This window comes from Capricornis sumatraensis, chromosome 3 (assembly GCF_032405125.1).
Source record: "Capricornis sumatraensis isolate serow.1 chromosome 3, serow.2, whole genome shotgun sequence".
Taxonomy (NCBI): domain Eukaryota; kingdom Metazoa; phylum Chordata; class Mammalia; order Artiodactyla; family Bovidae; genus Capricornis; species Capricornis sumatraensis.
In genome coordinates this window covers 70,940,145-70,962,929 of record NC_091071.1, presented here as the reverse complement: position 1 = coordinate 70,962,929, position 22,785 = coordinate 70,940,145, and the positions used below count along the sequence as shown (strand labels likewise).

Below are 22,785 nucleotides of genomic sequence, written 5' to 3'. Positions count from 1 at the left end.
TGGGAGTTGGTGATGGACAGGGAGGCCTGATGTACTGCAATTCATGGGGTTGCAAAGAGTCGGACACGACTGAGCGACTGAACTGAACCGATGCTGCTCCTATTATTATACGCCAGGCACAGTTCCCGACAAAAGGTATACGTTGTACCATGTTTTATACTCACGACAGCTATATAAAGTGTAATATAGTTATCACTGGCCCCATTTTATATATGAAGGATAGAGAGGTTGAGTAACTTTCCCAAAGTCACACAACCTGTAAACTGGAGAGCTGCTGACCGCAGGCAGTCTGATTTCAAGAGTTCCAGCTCCTAAAGTCTCTACTATATTTTTTCCCCTCCTTTAAGATTCCATGAATTTTTCATTTAAAAAATGAAATGTTTTACTTGTCATTTTTAAAAAATGGGTTAACTACTACGGATAATCAAAACAATTTTTTTTTAAAGTACAGTCAACCACTTCATGTGAATGGAGAGCCCACGTAAGGTCTGGAAATACAAATGCTGTCCAGAAATACTTAAAAATAAATATTTACCCTAACACTTCCAAAGTGCTGCTGAACATCGTAACTCAATCTCACCGAAACAACGCGCAGGACTTCTCAGACCTTGGGAGCTTGCAGCCGAGGCGCATGCTCACAGGGCGGAGCCGACTCGGGTGCGCCGGAAGCCCCGCCCACTTTGACCGCAAGGGTTGCCGGGACGGCCCCCATCTTCTTTACGCGAGGTGGGAAAGCCGGTGGCTCAGAGTGCGGACGCTGCTTGGTGACCCTGTGGCGCGTCTCAGTGGGGACAGGAACTGAAAGGTGAACAACTGTAGGTGGCTAAAGAGAAGAAAGTACAAAAGGGTCTGTTTTGCGTGTTGCGCGACGGCGCTTCCCTTTCATTGCTGCCTCACGCTGGGTGCGTCCGCTCCTCGCCTTCCTCGCGTTCCGGGCGAGCGCCGCGTGGGCCGCAGCCCGTGGTGGCAAGCTGCGCTGGGGGCTAAGGGGCGCGGGGCCGCTGCGAGGTGGGGAGTCGATTCTGCGTTCTTCGCGGTAGCGAGGATTTCCTCGCACGTGGCTGGGGCCCAGGCGACCAATTGGTTGCTTTGGGACGGGCTGTGGCGGATTATTTGGACGCAGGCTGCCTGCATCCCCACTGCGTCTTTAAGGTTTCGTATCTTCACCGTTTTGCAGCGTCGCCGAAAGCGAATGTTTGGTTGGGCTGTATAAGATTCCGGGGAGGTTGATGTGGGTTAAACGCAGAAGGGTTTCTTGGATCATACGAGGCAGACTGGGGTCAGGGAATCGGGGCCGCAGATGTTCTCCTGGCGTCACTCTCTTGGATTTTAACGGTCATTATTCACTCACTTCAGGGCTTCTGAGCGAAATTGAAAAACGTCGGTAATGTTTCAGTTGTACATTCTAAGAGTGTATCTCATGAAATGAAGTTCCAGTTTTGAGTAGGCCAAAGAAGTGTTACAGGGACTAAATAGTTCTTTCATGTCACCCTTTTCTTTATAGAAGGCTCTGGAGTACAGTAGGGCTTCCCTCGTGTCTCAGTGGTAAAGAACTCGCCTGCCAGTGCAGGAGACGCTGGTTCGATCCCTGAGTCTGGAAGATCCCCTGGACAAGGAAATAGAAACCCACTCCAGTATTCTTGCCTGGGAATTTCAGTGGACAGAGGAGCCTGGTAGGCTGCAGTCCATGGGATCGCAAAAGAGTCGGACACGACTAAGCGACTAAACAACAACATATCACGGTAATAACTTAGGAATCATGGTGGAAAACCCATTGCGTAAGATTGACCAAATTTTGTTAGTAAGGTGTTGCACCATAGGAGAACTTCCAGTGTGCATCCATGTTATTGTATGGTAATTACAAGTTATAAAGGGTTGCCTCCAACAAGTGTATCACTAGAGTTAACTAATGGCAGATAGCCTTGATGAATTCTTCTAAATATACTTTCATACAGTGTGTTTTGATGGCTTAATGGAGTACTAGAAGCAAATAATTTGAAGTCAGGAGACTGTTAGTCCTAGCAAACCAACTTCACAGACTTACATGATTTTCTTGCAGTGTTATTGTGAGTGATGTGAAACAGGAATGTGGCTGTAAGGTTAACCAATGTTAGTAGGCATGTGTATGTGCGTGCTCAGCCAGCTTCAGTCATGTCCGACCCTGTGACCCCTATGGACAGCAGCCCAGAAAGCGGCTCTGTCCATGGGATTCTCTAGGCAAGAATACTGGAGTGGGTTGCCATGCCCTCCAGGGCTGTCTTCTGCACTGGTAGGCGGGTTCTTTACCACTGGTGCCGCCTGAGAAGCCCAAATAGTAGGCATACTCCAGTTTAATGTTGTTTTAGTGTTCTCAGCTTCTCAAATGAGCATTTTCATATATTCCTTAATATTAGCATTAATTTATTTAACGCTGTGTAACATTTTTAAAATTTTGTTTCACCCAAAAGTTTTGATAACATAATCTTGTTTTTAGTAAATCAACTGTGGCTGATTTTTAAGAAATTCAGTCACACCAAACAAGACAGATCCATGATACTGACAACTGACATGCTTAAATGCATGGAGTTTTTTCCCTCAGAGCTTTCTGGATCAGCTAAATGAAGATGACCCACTCACTTTGTTATAGAGGATAGAACAATGATTGACTGAAAGAAGTGAGGATCATTGATAGTTTTTCATCACTTATTTGAAAAGTTTTCTTTTGTTGAAATTAGAAAATTGAGTAGAGAAATTGAACCTGTGAAATTGTTTTTTTATTTAGGAAAATAGTGGGATATTGATAATTAAAACATTCTTTTAAATGTCTTGAGTTCTCTGTAAAAGGTAAATAACTTTTATGCCAATTTGGAAATTTTTGCAGATAGCCAGAATGGCTGAAAATGGTGATAATGAAAAAATGGCTGCTCTGGAGGCCAAGATCTGTCATCAAATTGAGGTAAGATTCTTGTGGTATTACAATGTGAAAACACACTCTTTGAGAGGAGATTTAGGACCTTAAAGATAGAGCATTTAATTTTGATATATTGACCTATTGAACATTCTGGTTTGTTTTTGGTTCTTGGTGTTAAGGTAGGTGCACAGTTGTGTACAGTTTTATATTGGTGGGGCCAATTTCTAAAACCCATTCAAAAGGTAACACTACAGACCAGCTTAACTTCACTTTACTGCTTTTGTTTCCTGGTCTATAAAATGAGGATAGAATTAGTACCCTCATAAGATGGTTGTGAGGTGTACAGTAGTTCATAAAATGTTAAACATTTTTGAATAATATGTAGCACATAGGATAATTTAAAAATTCTTCGTGAAATACCTTCCCTGTTAAATAGCACTTTATTCTTGAAGGTCCTGATAGTTTTTCTACTCAGTTAGGTCTTCTCAGTCATCATAACTTTTAAGTGTCTGTTCTCAAAGTTCTCTTAAACTTTTTTTTAAATTTAGGTATTGTAAAAAGTTGCACTTCTCTGTTATTTTGAAGTGCCTGTGTTACAACTTTTTTTTTTAAACTAATTTCTTTATAATTGTGAAGGAAAAATTATAAATTATTCTATTTCAGTATTTGGAATAGTACAAAAATGTATGTGGAAAAGGTCAGTAATGTCCCTTCCACAACCTGCCCCTTCTCAAATCTCATGCTCTTGAGGTAGTCAAAGTTAAAAGACTGATAACCCTTTCACACACTGGTCAGTACTCACGATAACATAATTTTTTTCCCTTTCCCTCTCACCAAAAATAGGATGCATTTTGGGGTAGTAGTTTCATATCATCAATAATTTATACCATTTACTATTGATATGTAGGATATTTCCAATGTGATGAGTATCTTTATAAATCTGCCTCGAGGGTATGCACGATTTTTCTTAATAACTTGATATTTGATATTTACTGCTGGTTAATCTCTCTCTACCTGCATGACCATTTCTCTGTGTTCAAGCCAATACTAGGTATTCTTGTTTTTAGAATTCTTGGCAAACTTGTTAGGTGAATATGTTTTTCATTGCTTTCAATTATAAGTTTTGATAAATTTTTTGTATCCTGTAAATATTGAACACAGAATAATTTGTAATTTTCTTCACAATTGTAAAGAAATTAGTAAAGTTGTAACATAGGAAATTTAAAATAACAGGAAATTTAATATACTTTTAGATTTTTCTAATGTTTCAAAAATTAAAATTAGAGTGATTAACAAGTTTATTCCAGTTTTTATAACAATCTCTTCTTTCCACACTGAAATGAGGCTTTTCATTTATTAAATCCTTAAATTTGTTTTAAGGCTTTCTATTATCATATCTGCTAATTACATTGTTTCAATAGTCATTTTTAGTTTTAATTTGTATTATAAGTATTTTATTAAAGTATATTTAAGGGAAAATGTTTATTGCCAGTTAACTTTTGACACATATTGCTACTTTTAAAAACTAGAACTTGGTGATGTAATGGTAATTTTTAAAACTCCACAATTAGTCGGATTCTACAGTGCTCTGCAGTATATTGTAATTATCTTGCAGTATTATTTTGGAGACTTCAATTTGCCACGGGACAAATTTTTAAAGGAACAGATCAAACTGGATGAAGGCTGGGTACCTTTGGAGATAATGATAAAGTTTAATAGGTAAAAACATTTTTAAGTTATTAGATTTTCTGTTAACAGCAAGGGCTTTTCCTAAATCTTACAATGCTTTTATATGTATTCTTTCAGGTTAAACCGTTTGACGACAGACTTTAATGTAATAGTAGAGGCCCTGAGCAAATCAAAGGCAGAACTCATGGAAATAAGTGAAGATAAAACTAAAATTAGAAGATCTCCAAGCAAACCCCTCCCTGAAGTGACTGATGAGTATAAAAATGATGTAAAAAACAGATCTGTTTATATTGTAAGTGGGCCTTTAATTGTATCTTAAAAGTTATTTAGAAATAACATAGATTCTTATTGGATAAGAATAAGGACTCAGGAATCATAGCTTCACCACTTGCTGTATATTCTTGGGCAATGTTCTTAACCTTTCTAAGCCTTACCATCCTACGTGGGGATATTTTTTACCTTATAGAACTAATGTTAGAATTAAATGAAAAAAAAAAAAAAACCCATACAACATAGGGCAAAATCTTTGACATACTGTAAGCACCCAGTGCATATCAGCTGTTATTTATCAACAGTTAAACTTGATAGCTATTTTCTTTAACATTGATTTTTAAGTAGATTTTTTTATACTGCAAAAATTCAGACATACAAAAGTAGACTGAATATGTAATGTACCATTATCCAACAGTTATTAACGTGATTAATTTGGCTTTATCTTCGCCCTACCTGGATTATTTTGAAGTGGATACCAGTAAATGGGTCACTTCTATTGCACTGGTCAACAACGGCTTTTAACTAGAGCTATTAAACATTTAAGAGACAGAAAGATAATATGTATATCCTGGCTTCATTTCAAGACACAGTAAATCAGAATTTCTGAGACATTGTTTACTTGAGATGCCATTTGTGTGTTTCTTCTTTTCATAGAAAGGCTTCCCAACTGATGCAGCTCTTGATGACATAAAAGAATGGTTAGAAGATAAAGGTCAAGTACTAAATATTCAGATGAGAAGAACATTGCACAAAGCATTTAAGGTATGCTTGTATGTTGTTACTTTTTCTGGTTGAAAATTATTTGGGATGTAACTTAAAAAGTTTTTTTTCTTCCTTTTTTCAAAGGGTTCAATATTTGCTGTATTTGATAGTATTGAGTCAGCTAAAAAGTTTGTTGAGACCCCTGGCCAGAAGTACAAAGACACAGACCTGCTAATACTTTTCAAGTAAGTCTGCTGACTTTTTTGAGGGGAGGGCACTTAGTTACCTAGAATTGAAACACTGGGGTAAGACCAGTATTTTTAGTATCCTTAGGCATTCTTTGAGAAATACTTGAAGTTCTTTCAGTGGTACTATTAGTCCTTTGACTGTAAGGAAGGGTTTATTAGGACCTTCTCACTGCTAGCAATGAATAAAGGTTAAGTTTCAGTACTTGTTTTGTATGTGAAACTTGTAATTAGGCTTGATGGTAAAAGCTGAGCGTTTGTTGTGGTTAGAGAATAGATCACTGTACAGTCATTATCTATTTGTATTTCTCATAGTCTATATGCCTGTGTTTTCATACAGTACAGAGGATTAATAAATAGAGATTTGAATCACATTCTTGTGTATCTCCCTTTGTGTCAAAACTAGCACAGACTCGACATTTTCATGATAAGTGAATTGCAGGCCCATAATCTCCTCCTTTGGATTGTACAGTCTTCTAAATACTAAGTACTTAGAATAAACCTGACAGACCTAGAAATGCATAGTGATAAATCATGCTCTCAGTGTTATACTGAAAGTCATTGAATTATGTACTTTAAAAGGGTGAATTTTATGGCATGTGAATTATTTGTTAGTCAGGCTGTTATTTTAAAAATAAGAGTAACTTCCTTAGTGTATTTTGAATTTATAGGTAATCATTCAATTTAACTGTCAGTCTTCGAAAGTTCTCATGAACTTAGCCTTTACATTTTGTGTCCTTAGGGAAGATTACTTCACCAAAAAAAGTGAAGAAAGAAAGCAAAATAAAATAGAAGCTAAATTACGAGCTAAACAGTAAGTATGTTGAGCTAATCACATTTTAGTTCCTTAAAGCTTTGACAAAGGTAAAGTTATTGGTTCTGGGATGTGAAGCTGATGATGAGCTCTGAAATATGAGTAGCAATAGACCTTTGTTCTGCTAATGAACTACTGGGGTCCTAAGCTGCCTTGATAAACCTAGGGCCACATTCTGTTGCATTCTAGCATCAGACAGAAAACCCAGGGACTGGCTTTTGTTACTTAGTAGTAACATGATTAGTAATCATGATTAAGGTTAACTTTATCAGGGTTTAATTTTCTTATGCATAAAGTAGATGGAAATGTTCTAATGATATTTTTATTTGTAGAGAGCAAGAAGAAAAACAAAAGCTAGCAGAAAATGCTGAAATGGTAAGTATGTATTACTAGTCTCTTAAGAAATCTGTAATTCAAAGTTAGAATAAAAAGCTCTGGTGACTTTTTAATGAAAATATGTAAGCAGGTCTGCAGTTGTCAGTGCACTGAAGTACTAGCCAAATATTGCCTAAAATTAATACTTATCCCGAGCAATAAGATTTATATAATAACTAATGATTACTTGCTGGAGAAGTTAAAATAAGTTAAAATCAGAAGCCATGTAGAACAAAAGATGATAAAGGAAAACACACCAACTACTTAACTTCAAAACAGCATTTTAGCTTCTAGTTATTCCTTATATATGTAGAGAATGATACATGCCATTTCTGGTTTGTGGTTGCTTTTAAGAAACTTTATATTGCCTTGTATATTTTTACAGAAATCCCTAGAAGAAAAGATTGGCTGCTTGCTGAAATTTTCAGGAGACTTGGATGATCAGACGTGTAGAGAAGATTTGCACACCCTTTTCTCAAATCATGGTGAAATAAAATGGATACACTTTGTCAGAGGAGCCAAAGAGGTTTGGAGATATTCATATGCTTTCTACCAATCAATTAAAAAACCCATAAAACTTATCTTAAGATGACATTGAAGAAGAAACCAATTGTTTTATTACTGTTGTAACTGAACATGATGTCTGACTGATATTTTTGAGATTGTGCTGTGAATAACTACTGGAAATTAGTGACTGCAAGTTTTTTAATAACTTCCTTCCTGATGTCTGATGTTCAGTAGAATTCCCTGGCTTTTGTTTTCTGTCTTTGGTGTAGGGAATAATTCTATTTAAAGAAAAAGCTAAGGAAGCACTGGATAAAGCAAAAGAGGCCAATAATGGAAACCTACAACTAAGGAACAAAGAAGTCACTTGGGAAGTACTAGAAGGAGATGTGGAAAAAGAAGCACTGAAAAAAATCATAGAAGATCAACAAGAATCTCTCAACAAATGGAAGTCAAAAGGTCTGGTTTTCTTTTACAGTTTAACTCATTTACTTGGTTAAAAATTTATAATTGGTGTTAAAAGACAATGACAAGAGATTTAAAAGATTGATGATTTCTTCATTATGTCTCTACAGGCCGCAGATTTAAAGGAAAAGGAAAGGGAAATAAAGCTGCCCAGGCTGGGTCTGCTAAAGGAAAAGTACAGTTTCAGGGCAAGAAAACTAAATTCGATAGTGATGATGAACGTGATGAAAAGGGTGCATCTGGTAAGTTTTTCTAAGTCCTTTGGTACTTTGATGAAAAATTATTTGGGCAAGAACAGCAGTGTGGTTTTGTTTAAGTGATATCCTCAGATTGTGATTGACCTTGGTTATGGTGTTACATGTGGAAAACAAAAATATTTGGAAGCTAAATTTATAGAGCAGGTGTGTACTAAAGGAAAAGCCTTTCCTCATTAGTGTAGGGAAGTTATTGCTAATCTTTTTAAACAAAATTATTTTTGATAATTATGCTCGAGAGTAGTGCTTTCAGTGCCTGTAACGAAAGTTTTTATTGTATAGGAACAGTAAAAAGAGCAAGAGAAGAAACAGACAAAGAAGAACCTCCGTCAAAACAACAGAAAACAGAAAATGGTGCCGGAGACCAGTAGTTTAATAAACAAATTTTTAATTCATTTAAATTAGATTTTAAGCTGCTTTTGTCTTTGGAGGCTGTTAAAAAGAAAACCGAATTAGATCCACTTCGATGTCTACCTGTAAGAAAGGAAGATTTTTTTGTTGTTGAACTTGTCTTTTGTTATCGAAATGTTTTTTAATGTGCACTTCTGTTTGTGTTCTTTTGGATTATTCAAATATCAAAAGAAACATTCTTCCATTAAGAATTGCCTTTGTAATATGAGAATGTATCAGTACAAAGTAATAAAATATATACTGCATAAAAATAAACTAAGGTTTTTTTTTTATTTTTGTGCCCAAAGTATTGGAGAAAGAATTCATGTTAAACCAGCATATTGGCTGTTGTGATTATAGGCCCATTCTGTTTTAGCAAATATTTATCTTCTACGCTGGCTTTCTGTATTTACTCAAGCAACTTGATAACATTAGAAATAATTGCTTATTGTGAAGTTTTTCAGTACTGAATGTGGATAAACCAGAATCAAGAGACTTACTGATTTTTTTTTATGAAACTTGTATGATGCTGGCAGGTCGTATCGCAGCTCTATGAAACAAAAGCCACCTAAGGATGAAAATTATACTTCCAAACATTTACCACCCTTGATATAGTAGTACCTTCTTATTTGTAATTTCCTAAATAATCTATAGCTACCAATTTCGTAATAACCATGATTATCTTAAAAATTTCCGGTTTGGATTTTAGTAACGGTATTAAGTAGCTATTTATCTTCCTACTAAGTGCGCTCTCTAAATCACAGCTCTCAAATTTTAATGTGTAAACAAATCACCTTCAAATCAAATCCTGTTCAAATGCAGATTGTAATTCAGTATGTCTGGGTGGAGCCAGAATCCTGCAAGTCTGACAAGCTCCCAAGGGATGTCAAGGTTGATGGTCCGTACTTGACAACCACACTTGGAGTAGCAAGGCTCTGGCTTGGTATACTACTATTGGAACTGTTCTAAGGTCTCCATGTTGCATGTTATATCTTAAACTAAGTAAGGACTGACAGTACTGAATAGGAATACCGACTTGTACACATTACTAATTATTATGAAGGTGACAGTTCTAGTTATGTTGTTAAATCCAATCAAAAAAAAAAAATTCCCCCTTATTGTATATTCTTATTTCAGACTTTTCAGAATTATTGGGGTTATAGTCAGCTTCTAGTTATATGCTTTTCCCGTTTTGATGTCTGAGTATTATTATGCAATTTACTAATAAAAATGTATCAAACATGATTTACACAGTGTGGATGATTATATTCTTCCCCCCACTAAAAGAAAAAGCTTCATGTTATTTGACTCCAGGAACAATTAGAAAATTGAAATAGAAAAGTAATCCAAGCATAGTCTGGTGGTATGTTTCAAGAATGGATTTCAAACAAAGACCTGACAAACTCTTAAGCCCAAGCTCTTAGATCACTTAAAAGTTCTCAGTAAAATGCATAAATTGGGATAATCTTGAGCAAACACTGATACCCTCCCTTTACTCCATTTGCAACCCATTACCAAACAGATAATTATGGTTGAGATTTGTTTTGTGAGAAACTTAAAAATCGTCTTACCTGCAATAATATCTATCTTGACCTTCCACTCTGCAGCTTTCTTTTGAATATGCTGAACATAAACATGTTAATGTGAGTTGGTCTTAAAACAGTTTTCAAAAAATTGCTTCTTATTCATACTTGATTGTAAGTTTTCAAGGTTTTAAAATTTCATTGGAATTTAGACCTGTAAAATTTTTTTCAACTGGATGGATAATATTTTAGTAAGAAGCCAAGCTATTTAATAATCTGAACTAAACTATAATTCAAGTAATAAAGCTGTTACTTCAGAAGTCCTTTGATGGACTTTGATGTGCATAAAAATAAAGATAAATACACAGCTCTCCCAAAAACCAGCAGAGATCTGTGTCCATGGGCAATTCAGTGGCAGTATGGTATAGAGGTTAAGGACATAGTTTCTGGAATCAGACACCCTGCATTTGAACTAAAGCTCTGCTAGCTATGTAACCCTGAGAAAATTACGCTTTCTGTGCCTCAGGTCCCTCATCTGTTAAATGAAGATAGTAATGGTTTCTCATCAGATTGTTGTAGACTGTGAAAAGTGCTTTGAACTGTGGTGGCACACAAGTACTAAATGCTGGTTTTAGCTATTTAAATTTCCCTAAATTTGAGGTTCACGTACTTAACTATGAGCCAAGAACTTAAGTTCTCATAATGCCTAATGAAAGAAGATAAGGCAACAACTTTTAGAGTCATCTAGCTTATTGGAGTCACTGACGGGTTCTGTCTGAGCCTGCAAAGAACAAATACTTGGGTGCCAGTAGAAGTTTTCAGTAAATTATATAAGTCTTCCAGGACATGCTTTCTATCAAATTTTCTATCAAAAAGTTGTATCAAATGCACCTATATTATGAATAGAGGGCCAAGTACTTAAAAGAGACAAGGGTCTATAGTTAAGGGGTCTGTCTGAAATAAGCTTCAATGATAATGATACTAGTTACAGTAGAATACTTAAGCAAAATTATCACAAAGCTTATAGCAGATATATCTATAGCATAATCTAAGGACTGTTTAATATTAGAAGTCCATCATCACACCTCCTTCACAATATGCACAACACACACCAGATTAATTTCTCAAACTATTTAGTTACTCTGCTAATGGAAATACTTCTGCATTGCCAAAATAGGAAACCGTATTTAAGTAAATATTTGCTTCAGTTCAGTTCAGTCACTCAGTCATGTCCAACTCTTCGCGACCTGATGGACTGCAGCTCGCCAGGGTTCCCTGTCCATCACCAACTCCCAGAGATATTTGCTTAAAATTCTATTAAGCCAGCCTAGACAATGCTGATACCGCTGCCTCCTGGTGGTGGAACATGGAACTACCAAACAATGAAGACAGGCATTCCCTGGTAATGTGACTATAGCAGCGTACTCAAGTTACTAGACTTTGCTGCTTAGCTGCACTCTTTATTGGCATATTTTACTTGGTTTTCATGAACTATGTATGAGTAATATAAGACCTATGCCAGGCTGTGCAGAAGAATCCACAGCAGGCCTGACTGCTTATCCTTGGAAGGTCTACATATTAGTCTGGCCTTTGGCTGGAGTATAGGAACTTAGATTTTTGAGAGAGTTTTCACTCCCCATTCCTTAATAACAGTGGCTTACTGTACTTAAACTGTTTATGCTGAATACCTGTTTTGCTTCTGAGAGTCTGGAATTTGGGTATGTGCCAGGCAAAGGGGTGCATATGGGATCAGTCCCCAGTAAAAACCCTTGGCACCAGGTCTCCAGTGACCTTCCCTGGTTAACAACATTTCACGTGCCTTGTCACAAAAATTCTTTGCTGGAAAAATTAAGTGCATCCCATATGACTCCACTGTGAGGGAACTCTGGAAGTTTGCACCTGGTTTCTCCTGAACCGTGACCTACACCAACCAACCAACCAACCAACCAACCGAATCGCCCAGTCGTGTCTGACTCTTTGCGACACCATGGACCGTAGCCTACCAGGCTCCTCCATCCATGGGATTTTCCAGGCAATAGTACTGGAGTGGGTTGCCATTTCCTTCTCCAGGGGATCTTCCCAACCCAGGGATCGAACCTGGGTCTCCCGCATTGTAGACAGACGGTTTACCATCTGAGCCACCCCTTTTTGCTGATTTTGCTCTGTAACTTTTAGCTGTAGTAAATCACAGTCATGAGTATGACCATACGCTCAGTCCTGTTAGACTTCCCTGTGAATCATCAAACCTGAGGATGGTCCTGGGGACCTCCTCAATACAGGCTTTTTAGATATCAATAATTATTGGTGTTTGGTCTCACTGAATGGGGATTTATTTACCAGTAAAGTTATATTGCGTTCTGCTGCGTACCTACAGGTATCACTACGAGTTGTTTAGCAGTATTCAGGCGTACCTCAGAAGTATTACAGGCTTGGTAACAGACCAAAATAATAAAGTGAATATCACAAGAGTAAGAAACCTGAATAATTTTTGTTTCCCGTGCATATAAAAGTTCTGTTTCCACTATACTGTAGTCTTTTAGTGTGCAATAGCATTCTGTCTTTAAAAAGTACTTTTTTGGGGCCTGGAACTCACAGCATGTGGGACCTTAGTTACCTGACCATGGATCAGACCATGCCCCCGGAAGTGGAAGCACAGGTTCTTCACCACTGGACCACCAGGGAAGTCCCCCAAAAGTATATATTTTAATTAAAAACTATTTTCTTGCTGCTGCTGCTCCTGCTGCTAAGTCACTTCAGTCGTGTCCAACTGTGCGACCCCATAGATGGCAGCCCACTAGGCTCCTCTGTCCCTGGGATTCTCCAGGCAAGAATACTGGAGTGGGTTGCCATTTCCTTCTCCAATGCATGAAAGTGAAGAGTGAAAGTGAAGTTGCTCAGCTAAAAAATGCCCAAAACAACTATAACAGTAATATCAAAGAGCACCAACACCCAACAAATACAATAAAAAAGTTTGAAATATTGCAAGGATGACCAAAATGAGCAGAGACACAGTGAGTAAATGCTGTTGGGAAAATGGTGCTGACAGACTTGCTTGATGCAAGGTTGTCACAAACCTTAAACCTGCAAAAGTGCATTATCTGTACAGTGCAATCCTAGGCTGCGCTTAGTGGCTCAGTTGTGTCCAACTGTGCGACCCCGTGGACTGTAGCCGACCAAGCTCCTCTGTCCATGGAGATTCTCCAGGCAAGAATACTGGGGTGGGTTGCCAGGCCCTCCTCCAGGGGATCTTCCCAACCCAGGGATCGAAACCCAGGTCTCCCACATTGCAGGTGGATTCTTTACTGTCTGAGCCATCAGGGGAAGCCCCACACAATAAAGGGCAGGTATGCCTATATATATTTTTAGCTATGTAATTTTATGTATTTTAAAGGTTATTAGATTACCATATAGTCATAATTTGTCTCCAACCGAATTCCAGTACACTATTTATACAAATATTTTTCCTACAAAATCTTAAATCTCTTAATACATGTATCACTTAAAAATAACCGCTAACATAGCAATTGCCATACACTATTATAAGTGCTTTGTAAACATTAACTCATTTAATCCACACATCAACCCTACAAAGTATAAAGTACTCTTAGTTCCTTATGCTATAAGAGTATAGGTGAGTACAGGGTAAGTGATGAAAGTGAACTCGAATGAACTCAAAATGAACCTTGACCAAAAGAAGACAGTTGTGAAGCAGCAGATTTGAACCTAGGTAGTCTGGCTCTGCAGTCTGAGTTCTTGATGACTATGTTAAACTAACACTAAAAAACTGTGCCACCCCATCCCCAATTTTCTAGAATATGTCTTATGCACCTTCATGTGTCATGTGCTGACAATAAAAAATAAGAAATGGGTTCTGAACTCAGATTAGTTTAGCTTCCCAGGCTCAGTGTTAAAAACCACGCTGTCCTTGCCTCTCTTAAGTACAGTAGGCCATACAGAGACACTGGGATTACAGGCATCAACCAGGACTTACCCAAGCAAACCAGGAGATACTATAACCACAGTTACACCATACTTCTCTATTCCTGAATTATATAATCTCTTTCCTGTTAACAATTCCTGCCTGGACAAATCTTTGACAAGTAACGCTACTCATAAATGCTAGTTAGTTAAGGAGAAAATTTAGTTTCCAAGTGCCAGATGTTTAAAAATTTCAGGAGAATTAGATACCTTGGTATTTACTACTGATAGTAAATCCCTCAAACACTGTCATGAATTTAAAAGTAAATGACACGGAATATTTTGATGATTTGAACTTACTTCTCTAGTTGAGGATTTGTGTAAAGAATATACTGCGGTTCTTGCCATTTCTAAAGCAGTCTTCAGAAATGCCATATCTGTCCCTGTTAAAAGTAGAAAAAACTGTTATCAAAATAGAAGATTAAAGGAATACTGGGGATTTGGAAACATTTTTTTTTCAAACTCCAAAATAGCTGTTTCAAATTCTTTCTGTAACAAGACAGGGTACAAATATCTAAGATGTCTAAATATCTTTTAAGGTTGATGGAATAAAATCAGAATTATACTGTCTCATTTAAATGAGGCTAAAGTAAAAGTTTTAATATATTCCAAATTAACAACTTTCAAAGAGGGCAGAAGAGAACAGGTAAAGTAGTAATCAGAATGGTGGGGGCAGGTGGAGGGGAGGGCTTTTAAAACTATGTATATCTTTTCCTCTTGTTACTCACTCCCTACCCTCCTTGCCCACAAAACAGATAAAATAAATAGCCACAGTAAGTCATTGTTACTGAAATCTTTGAATGTTGAAGCATTAAAAAGAGGTTTTAAAAGTATAAAACACTTTATAGGAAATCTTGAAAAGAGGTAAATCATTCTAGAAATCAGATGAAGAATAAATAATAGGTGAATAAATTTGTTCACTTAGCACAAATTTATGAAAACAAAGATTGAAAAATTGAGATTGAAATTATCATAATTATACAGGTAAGAGACTGGCTTATTAATGAACATTGATAAAGTCAATTAGCCCAACAATCCAATGAGAAAATGGTTTTCAAAACTTGCTTTTTTACAAAGATACCAGCACAGCTGATTCTTATTACTAACCTTTATTATTTTTGGTCCCAAAGGGAGGATTCATAATTACTGTATCAAATGATTTGGACAGTCTGTTAGATAATGAGCATACATCACATTGAACCATGTCTACATTTGTTAACTCAAACTCTTCTACATTCCTATTAAATATTTCCAATGCATCTTCATCTATGTCAAATCCAACACACAACCTATAAATATAAAACACAAAGTAAATACTTATAGCTCCTAAATCAAAACAACAAAACCAAAACCATGTACGATTTTAACCCAACTGGCCAAGTGACAGTGAGTAATGCCTTTCAACAGCATGATTTCCCAAAATGTCAGGGGTTGGAAACTCAGGTTCATATAAAATATAGGCTTCTAATTGCTGCTGTTACTTTTTTTTTTTTTTTAAAGTTTGTTTTGATGTTCTGCCCATTCAAAATGTGCTCAGTGTTGGATTCTTGCTCCTCTCATTATGTACTATAGAGTCTCATAAATATAATTCAGTTGATTTTATTTACTCTTATTAAAACTACCCCATACTAAAATAGAAATATAGTGGATCACATACCCTGCTCCTAGCATTGCAGTTCCAATGCTAAGCACTCCACAGCCACATCCTAGATCTGCAATCACTTTATTTTCAATGTCATCATATGTATTATGGATTGTATAGAGCATACATGCTGAAAGATCAAAAAATATATTAAAGAGTAAGTAGGTAAGTGGATGACCAAAATCCAATTTGTGCAAATGACCCTTTGTAAAACAATTTTTCCTCTTGCATTATTAAGCTCTCCCCCAAATTCATGTTCCAGGTTTAAAAATAATAACATATAATTAAATTTTCTTTACACAAATCCTCAACTGGAGAACAAAGTTCAAGTCATCATAATATTCTGTGTTATTAAGCTAGAATAGGAAAGGAAAAGACCTACATCCACAATATAGCCTTTACACACAAATATTCACACACATATACTTATGATCTGCAGAAACAATATCTACTAATGAAACCTGATAAGAGAACTATTGAGGAGCAGAACAGAGGCTGCTGAGATGGGAAAGGGATCTTTTAAATACACGAAAGTGGGGAATATATGGAGGTTAAGCATGAATAATATCCACTGATACCTCCCTGCCTATCTCTGAACCTACCAAAGGTTGCTGGCCATCACTGATGCCCCAGGATCCAGAGGTTTTATCAAAACACACAATTACAGGGATGTCTCCGAGTGACTGCTGTTGATTACTGCTGCAGGTGTTAATGTCTTTGGAGATAGTATCTCAAAGAACTAGCACAACTATGTGTATGTTCACACTGGGTTTGAAACAACTGATTGTTATTTGGGGGGAAAAAAAACACGATTCCACTACAGCCAGAAGACACTAAAGAAATCATTATCTACACTGGGAAAACTGGTCTTACCCCAGACACAATTTGATTGGAATTCTGACAATACGTTGGAGCAAAGTGTGGGTACAGGCGTTTATTCCCTGACCTTCTTCGGAAGCTTAGAAACAGAACTATGTCGAAGTTAAGGGGATTCCTCCCTGCTGGTGTTCCCAACAACTTAACCTTCCAAAGACTCTCTCAATGACTTTGGTAATATGTTTATTAAATATAATGGTTTTTCCTGTGTTCTTTTACTTCTAGCACCAATCCTTATTAAGCAACACTGCTGATTCTCAGATCATTTGTTAAAACTGAAATTCATCCTCATTTTTAATATTGCACCTATTCTGAATTTGTTAAAACTCAAGTCTTTCTACTACCAACTTTAGTATTCATTTCTAGGGCAGAGTATAGCGCGTAGGAATCCTTGCACCGGCAAATTCGTTGCACTAGGAAATTTAGCAAATGTTTACTGAGCTCCTAAGTAGTATAAGGAACTCTAGACACTGGGAATTGTGTGAACAAAACCAGCACAGTTTTGCCTTCAGGGAGTTAATTGTGTAATGAGATTAACAAACACATTAAAAAAGATGTCTAACAGTATTAAGGGGTATGCAGAAAACCAAACGGTAAAACGACAGTGTGTCCTGTGCGTGGGATGTTTTCAGCTGCAGTGTCAAGGAAGTCCTCTCCCACGCAACGTGAAATCTTAGAAAATTTCTTTAGACATGCTTGTATCCAAATAACTGTCTTATTTTCGTTATAAGAACGAGTAGACAGGACTAGCCCGCAAAACAAGGGCGTGATCAGCAGCCGCCCTACCTGCAATGTGCGGCCTGGTTGGATACTGTTCTAGAAGGAGCTTGGGCTTTTCGAATCCATCCACTTGTTGCAGGCGACTCTCTAGCTCCCTAAGCCTTAATTTTTTCATTTTTAGAAAAGTGTGCGCAGGGTTTAAAGGCACTGGATCTGTAGAGAAACCTACTTCACCTGCATCTCCTCACCAACCCCTTTCCCCTTATCTTTTTCAGCGTCGCTGGCTGAGGGCCAAGCTGAGGACACCCAGCCCGAGAGGTTCCCGCTCTTCTCCTAGCGCCAGCGGCGGCTGGAGTCCGCGACCAGGCTTCAACCCGCCTACAAGGTATCCCGCACAGTTACTCGACTGGAGTCGCCAAGGGATCCACACGCCACATTCCTGCACTTCCAGACGCTGTTCCTGCCTCTGCCCCGGCCGGAAGGGCCGCCACGCACGCGCACACGCGTCCGCCCCCCAGCGGCCCCGCGCCGAGCTGCAACAGCGGCCTCGCGCATGGGTTCCGCCGACACCCGAGCGCCGCCGCCGCCGCCAACTCGGTGGAGTCCGCGCCACAAGGAGTGCCCGCCCTTCTCGCAGCCTAGGGGCCGGCCCCAGCCGTCTCTCGAGTGGTCATTACCCTGTCGTTTTTCCTTGAGTACCGTCAGGCCCTTAAAGGAAGAGGGGAGAGAGAGGATGAAGCTGATAGTGAAAATCTCTCTCACTTTGTTTTAGCGCCCACTGTGGCCCTTTCTGCGTACTGTGTCCCAAGCCCCCGCTCAAAAAGCAGCAACCTCCCCTCACCTTTTCTTTCTTTGCCAGTCTCTTGTCCTACTTTGTTTCCCTCTTTTTAGGTCAACTGTGTCACTTACTTCAGCTCTCACAGGGTGGTGATGTCAGAGAAGCCCAAACAAGAGAGGATTTAGATTAAGGAATGGGAAGTGGTGTCAACTGCTGGAAAGAAATTAGGCTTTCATGGGGTAGGAGCAGAAGCCAGTTTGTAGTGGATTAGGGACTAAAGTTAAGGAAGTAGGAAGAATACATAGGAACAGTTTTAAAGAAAAGTGGCTGCAAGAAGAGTGAGAATGGTTGATGTTTAGTTAGGTTGCGGGAAGCTTTTTATTTTTTAATTGATGGGAGTGTTCGTGAACATATCTAAATTCAGACAGAGTAGGAGTAGTTGAAAGGCAGGGGTTCAAAATGCAAGAACAAGGATATTGGATGGAGTCAGGATCCTGAGAGGGAAGCGTACAGTGCTTAAGTGAAAAGTTTGCCCTTAGTTTGGGGAGTGGACCCTTCTTTTTATTTTCAATGGAAGAAAAAAAGGTCGAGGAGGCATGTGGATGAAGTAGAGAGAGTGGTGTCTGAGGTTGCTACTTAACATGAAAAATAGAATTCGAAGTTATCTGTTATGAGGATTAAATGAGTAAAGTTCTTAGCAAGTAAAGGTAGTTCATAAAGTTCTTGTCACATAACAAATGCCTAATAAATATTTGTTGATGGTGGTATCTGTTGAGAGAGAGGAGATAGAGTAAGCAGTTTGAGCTAAATAGATGATCCAGACTAGCCGGATACCTGGAAGAACAGTCGTGTCCGACTCTTACGACCCCGTGGACGGTAGCCCGCCAGGCTCCTCTGGAGGCAAGAATACTGGAGTGGGTTGCCATTTCCTTCTCCAGGAGATCTTCCGGACCCAGGGATTGAACCAGAGTCTCTTGTTTCCTGCATTGGCAGGTGGGTTTTTTACCTCTAGTGCCAGCTGAAGTATTTTTGCTGTCGTTCTATTTTTAAAAACTGAATTTAAAATTTTATTTTGAGGTAATTGTAGATTCATATATAATCATGAAAAACAGCACATGGAGATACTGTGCATCTTTTACCATTTCCCCTTACAGTTACAGTTTGCAAAACTGTGGTATAGTATCACAACCAAGATTGACAGATACAGTCACGACAGCGTTTCCATGATCTCCAAGGTCCTTCCTGTTACTCTTTTGTAGCCATACCCACTTCATTCCAGTCCCCGCTAGTTTTTAACCCCTAGCAACTATTAGTCTGTTTTCCATTTTTAGAATCTTGTCATTTCAAGAATTTTATGTACATGGAGGTATAGGTATACAAACTTTTGAGAATGGCTTTTTTAAATTTAGCATAATTTTCTGGAGATCTTTCTAAGTTGTATCAGTAGTTTGTACCTTTTTGCTGCTGTGGTATGGCTGTACCAATTTGTTTAAATGTTCATTCATTGGAGAACATCTTGGTTGCTTCAAGTTTTCATTTATTACAAGTAAAATTGTAGAAACTTGTGTACAGAATCTCATGAACAGAGGAGCCTGGTGGGCTATCATCCATAGCATTGCAAAGAGTTGGATGTGACTGAAGGGACTGAACACACACACATGGTGTTTAGTTAGAAGCTTAACCTGCTTCCCTAGGAATGTCCATTTGCTTCTGCACCGTTTGTTTAAAAGGCTATACTTTCTCCACCTATTTTTGCACCTTTGTGAAAATTCAATTGAATGTATTTGAGTGGGTCAGTTTCTGGATTTTCCTAATCTGTTCCATTGTTTTATGTGTCCATACATCCTCTAGTACCATGCAGTCCTGATTACTGAAGCTATACAATGCATCTTGCAATTGGGTAGGCCAGTTCCTCCCACTTTATTCTTTTTATAAATTATTTTAGCTATTTGAATTCCTTTGCCATTTCATATAGATTTTAGAGTAATATTGTCTATATTACAGAAAATGTTGGCTATTAAGCATAATATTAGCTATGTATATTCTTTTCCCTATAGATTATTATATAATATTGAGTATAATTCCCTGTGCTCTACAGTAGGTCCTTGTTGGTTATCTATTTCATACATAGTAGTATATATATATGTTAATCCCAACCTTTTAATTTATCCCTCCCCCTACCCCCCTTTCATCTTTGGTAACCATAAGTTTGTTTTCTGTGTCTGGGGGTGTCTTTCTGTTTTGGAAATAAGTTCATTTGTTGTTATGTATCGGAGAAGGCAACGGCAACCCACTCCAGTACTCTTGCCTGGAAAATCCCATGGATGGAGGAGCCTGGTAGGCTGCAGTCCATGGGGTCGCGAAGAGTCAGACATGACTGAGCGACTTCACTTTCACTTTTACTTTCATGCATTGGAGAAGAAAATGGCAACCCACTCCAGTGTTCTTGCCTGGAGAATCCCAGGGATGGGGGAGCCTGGTGGGCTGCCGTCTATGGGGTCACACAGAGTCGGACAAGACTGAAGCGACTTAGCAGCAGCAGCAGCAGTTGTTATGTATAGTTGCCAGTTTTTTTTTTTTTCTTAAAGCTGCTAGTTTAGCTTACAACATTGCACATATGCTATTTCCTGGAGACTACAAATATTTCAGTATACAATAAAAGTGCTTTATGTGAAATCACTAAGTCATTGAGAATTTTAAAGTGTATCCTCATGGATCAAAATGTAATAAAATTAATGTTTTTTGCTGCTTTATTGAGGCGTTTTAGAGGGAATTGAGGCTATGGTTTTTCCAGTAGTCATGTATGGATGTGAGAGTTGAGCTATAAAGAAAGCTGAGTGCCGAAGAATTGATGCTTTTGAACTGTGGGCTTGGAAAAGACTCTTGAGAGTCCCTTGGACTGTAAGGAGATCCAACCAGTCCATCCTAAAGGAGATCAGTCCTAGGTGTTCATTGGAAGGACTGAAGTTGAAGCTGAAACTCCAATACTTTGGCCACCTGAATATATATATATATATATATATATATATATATATATATATATATATATATGTATATTACTCTGTATGAAATAGATAACCAATAAGGACCTACTGTAGAGCACAGGGAATTATACTCAGTATTATATAACAATCTATAGGTGATGCAAAGAGCTTCATTTGAAAAGACCCTGATGCTGGGAAAGATTGAGGGTGGGAGGAGAAGGGGACAACAGAGGATGAGATGGTTGGATGGCATCACCGACTCAATGGACATGGGTTTGGGTAGACTCCGGGAGTTGGTGATGGACAGGGAGGCCTGGTGTGCTGCGGTTCTTGGGGTCACAAAGAGTAGGACATGACTGAACGACTGAACTGGAACTGGAGGCCATTTTAGAGGGAAGCTGGCTTGTTTTTCTGCAAGTGTTTAAGAGAGACAAATATATGTCAACTAGATAGTTCAGTGCTATTTCCTTGATTTATATTGTTACAAACAGTTTTATACATTGTTAACTTTTGCAACATCAGTGCAAATGTCAGTGCAGTTGTTGGAGGATAAGCCATGAGATTCAGGAAAGTTATTCAATATTCTGAGTGTTTAACATGAAATGTATTTATTGCCCAACATTCACATTGAAGATCCTGTTTGATGATTATATGGCACTGCTGCTGCTGCTACTAAGTCACTTCAGTCGTGTCTGACTTTGTGCGACCCCATAGATGGCAGCCCACCAGGCTCCCCCGTCCTGGGATTCTCCAGGCAAGAACACTGGAGTGGGTTGCCATTTCCTTCTCCAATGCATGAAAGTAAAAGTGAAAGTGAAGTCACTCAGTCGTGTCTGACTCTTCACGACCTCGTGGACTGCAGCCCACCAGCCTCCTCCGTCCATGGGATTTTCCAGGCAAGAGTACTGGAGTGGGGTGCCATTGCCCTGTCCTTTATATGGGCCTAAATCTGCCCAAATACAAGGAAAATAGCAAGTCTAGCCACTTGTAGATTTCATCTCCCCTCTTTTAAGCCAAACAGTCATTCTTAAATGTAAATCTTCTATTTTGGAAAAAAATTATTAATTTCTTAAAAGCAACAGTTTTGCATAAAATTAAAAATTTAGAAATGTTTTCAAATTAAAATTGTTGAAAACTGAAACAGCAACTAGTACTATTTTTTGTTTGCGTGGGTGTGATAACTTCATAATTTCTAAATAACAATTTAGTCCATGATAATGAAGTTGCAGAGACCATAGCAGAAATAACTGAATATAGCTAGTAAGAATATGGTAGAAGTACTGAGAAAAAAACTTAATCTCTGAAAATACACATTTAAGTTCTAATCCTACTAGTGTACTTCAGAACGTTCTAAAACACATAAGAATACAAAAGGACACATTTCATGGCCAGAATGATGACATCATGATACATCCTGTAGCATTTGGAAAATTTCACTCTATGCTTCTGAAATAATGAGAAATTGAAAAGCAAATAATGTATTATTATTACAAAAATAATCTTGACTTCCTGCAAGGGTCTTGGTCCCTTTAAAAGTCTGCAAGCTATACTTTGAGAATTGATTACTGACTGAAATTTAAGTATGAACTATTCTAATATTTCTAATATTAGAAAGTATATTTCCTAATATTTCAATTTAAGTGAATTCATAATCACATTTAACTTTCAAATCTGGAATGTTTC

The 22,785-nt window shown here is 38.0% G+C and overlaps 2 protein-coding genes across 7 annotated transcripts; one reads left to right on the top strand and one right to left on the bottom strand.

Moving 5' to 3' along the window:
- The first annotated feature begins 698 nt into the window (after positions 1–698).
- Positions 699–9,822, top strand: SSB (small RNA binding exonuclease protection factor La). 4 transcript variants are annotated; one of them, XM_068967116.1, is made up of 13 exons: positions 699–805; positions 1,505–1,742; positions 2,861–2,935; positions 4,506–4,609; positions 4,697–4,871; positions 5,507–5,614; positions 5,699–5,799; positions 6,542–6,613; positions 6,946–6,988; positions 7,374–7,514; positions 7,765–7,951; positions 8,068–8,199; positions 8,494–9,822. In XM_068967116.1, the coding sequence occupies exons 3-13, from the start codon at positions 2,870–2,872 to the stop codon at positions 8,580–8,582; spliced, it is 1,218 nt and encodes a 405-aa protein (XP_068823217.1). In that variant the 5' UTR covers positions 699–805; positions 1,505–1,742; positions 2,861–2,869; the 3' UTR covers positions 8,583–9,822. The 4 variants fall into 4 exon arrangements, with proteins under 4 accessions (XP_068823217.1, XP_068823216.1, XP_068823219.1 ...); XM_068967117.1 differs by having other exon boundaries at positions 740–815; XM_068967115.1 differs by lacking the exon at positions 1,505–1,742 and having other exon boundaries at positions 706–805.
- Positions 8,530–17,790, bottom strand: METTL5 (methyltransferase 5, N6-adenosine). 3 transcript variants are annotated; one of them, XM_068967120.1, is made up of 7 exons: positions 17,407–17,790; positions 15,760–15,874; positions 15,210–15,391; positions 14,403–14,485; positions 10,173–10,224; positions 9,102–9,151; positions 8,530–8,685 (listed from the first exon to the last, which is right to left on the bottom strand). In XM_068967120.1, exons 1-7 carry the CDS (start codon positions 17,513–17,515, stop codon positions 8,647–8,649), a joined length of 630 nt encoding a protein of 209 aa, XP_068823221.1. In that variant the 5' UTR covers positions 17,516–17,790; the 3' UTR covers positions 8,530–8,646. The 3 variants fall into 3 exon arrangements, with proteins under 3 accessions (XP_068823221.1, XP_068823222.1, XP_068823220.1); XM_068967121.1 differs by lacking the exon at positions 10,173–10,224 and having other exon boundaries at positions 8,611–8,685; XM_068967119.1 differs by lacking the exon at positions 8,530–8,685 and having other exon boundaries at positions 8,733–9,151.
- Between the last annotated feature and the right edge of the window lie 4,995 nt (positions 17,791–22,785).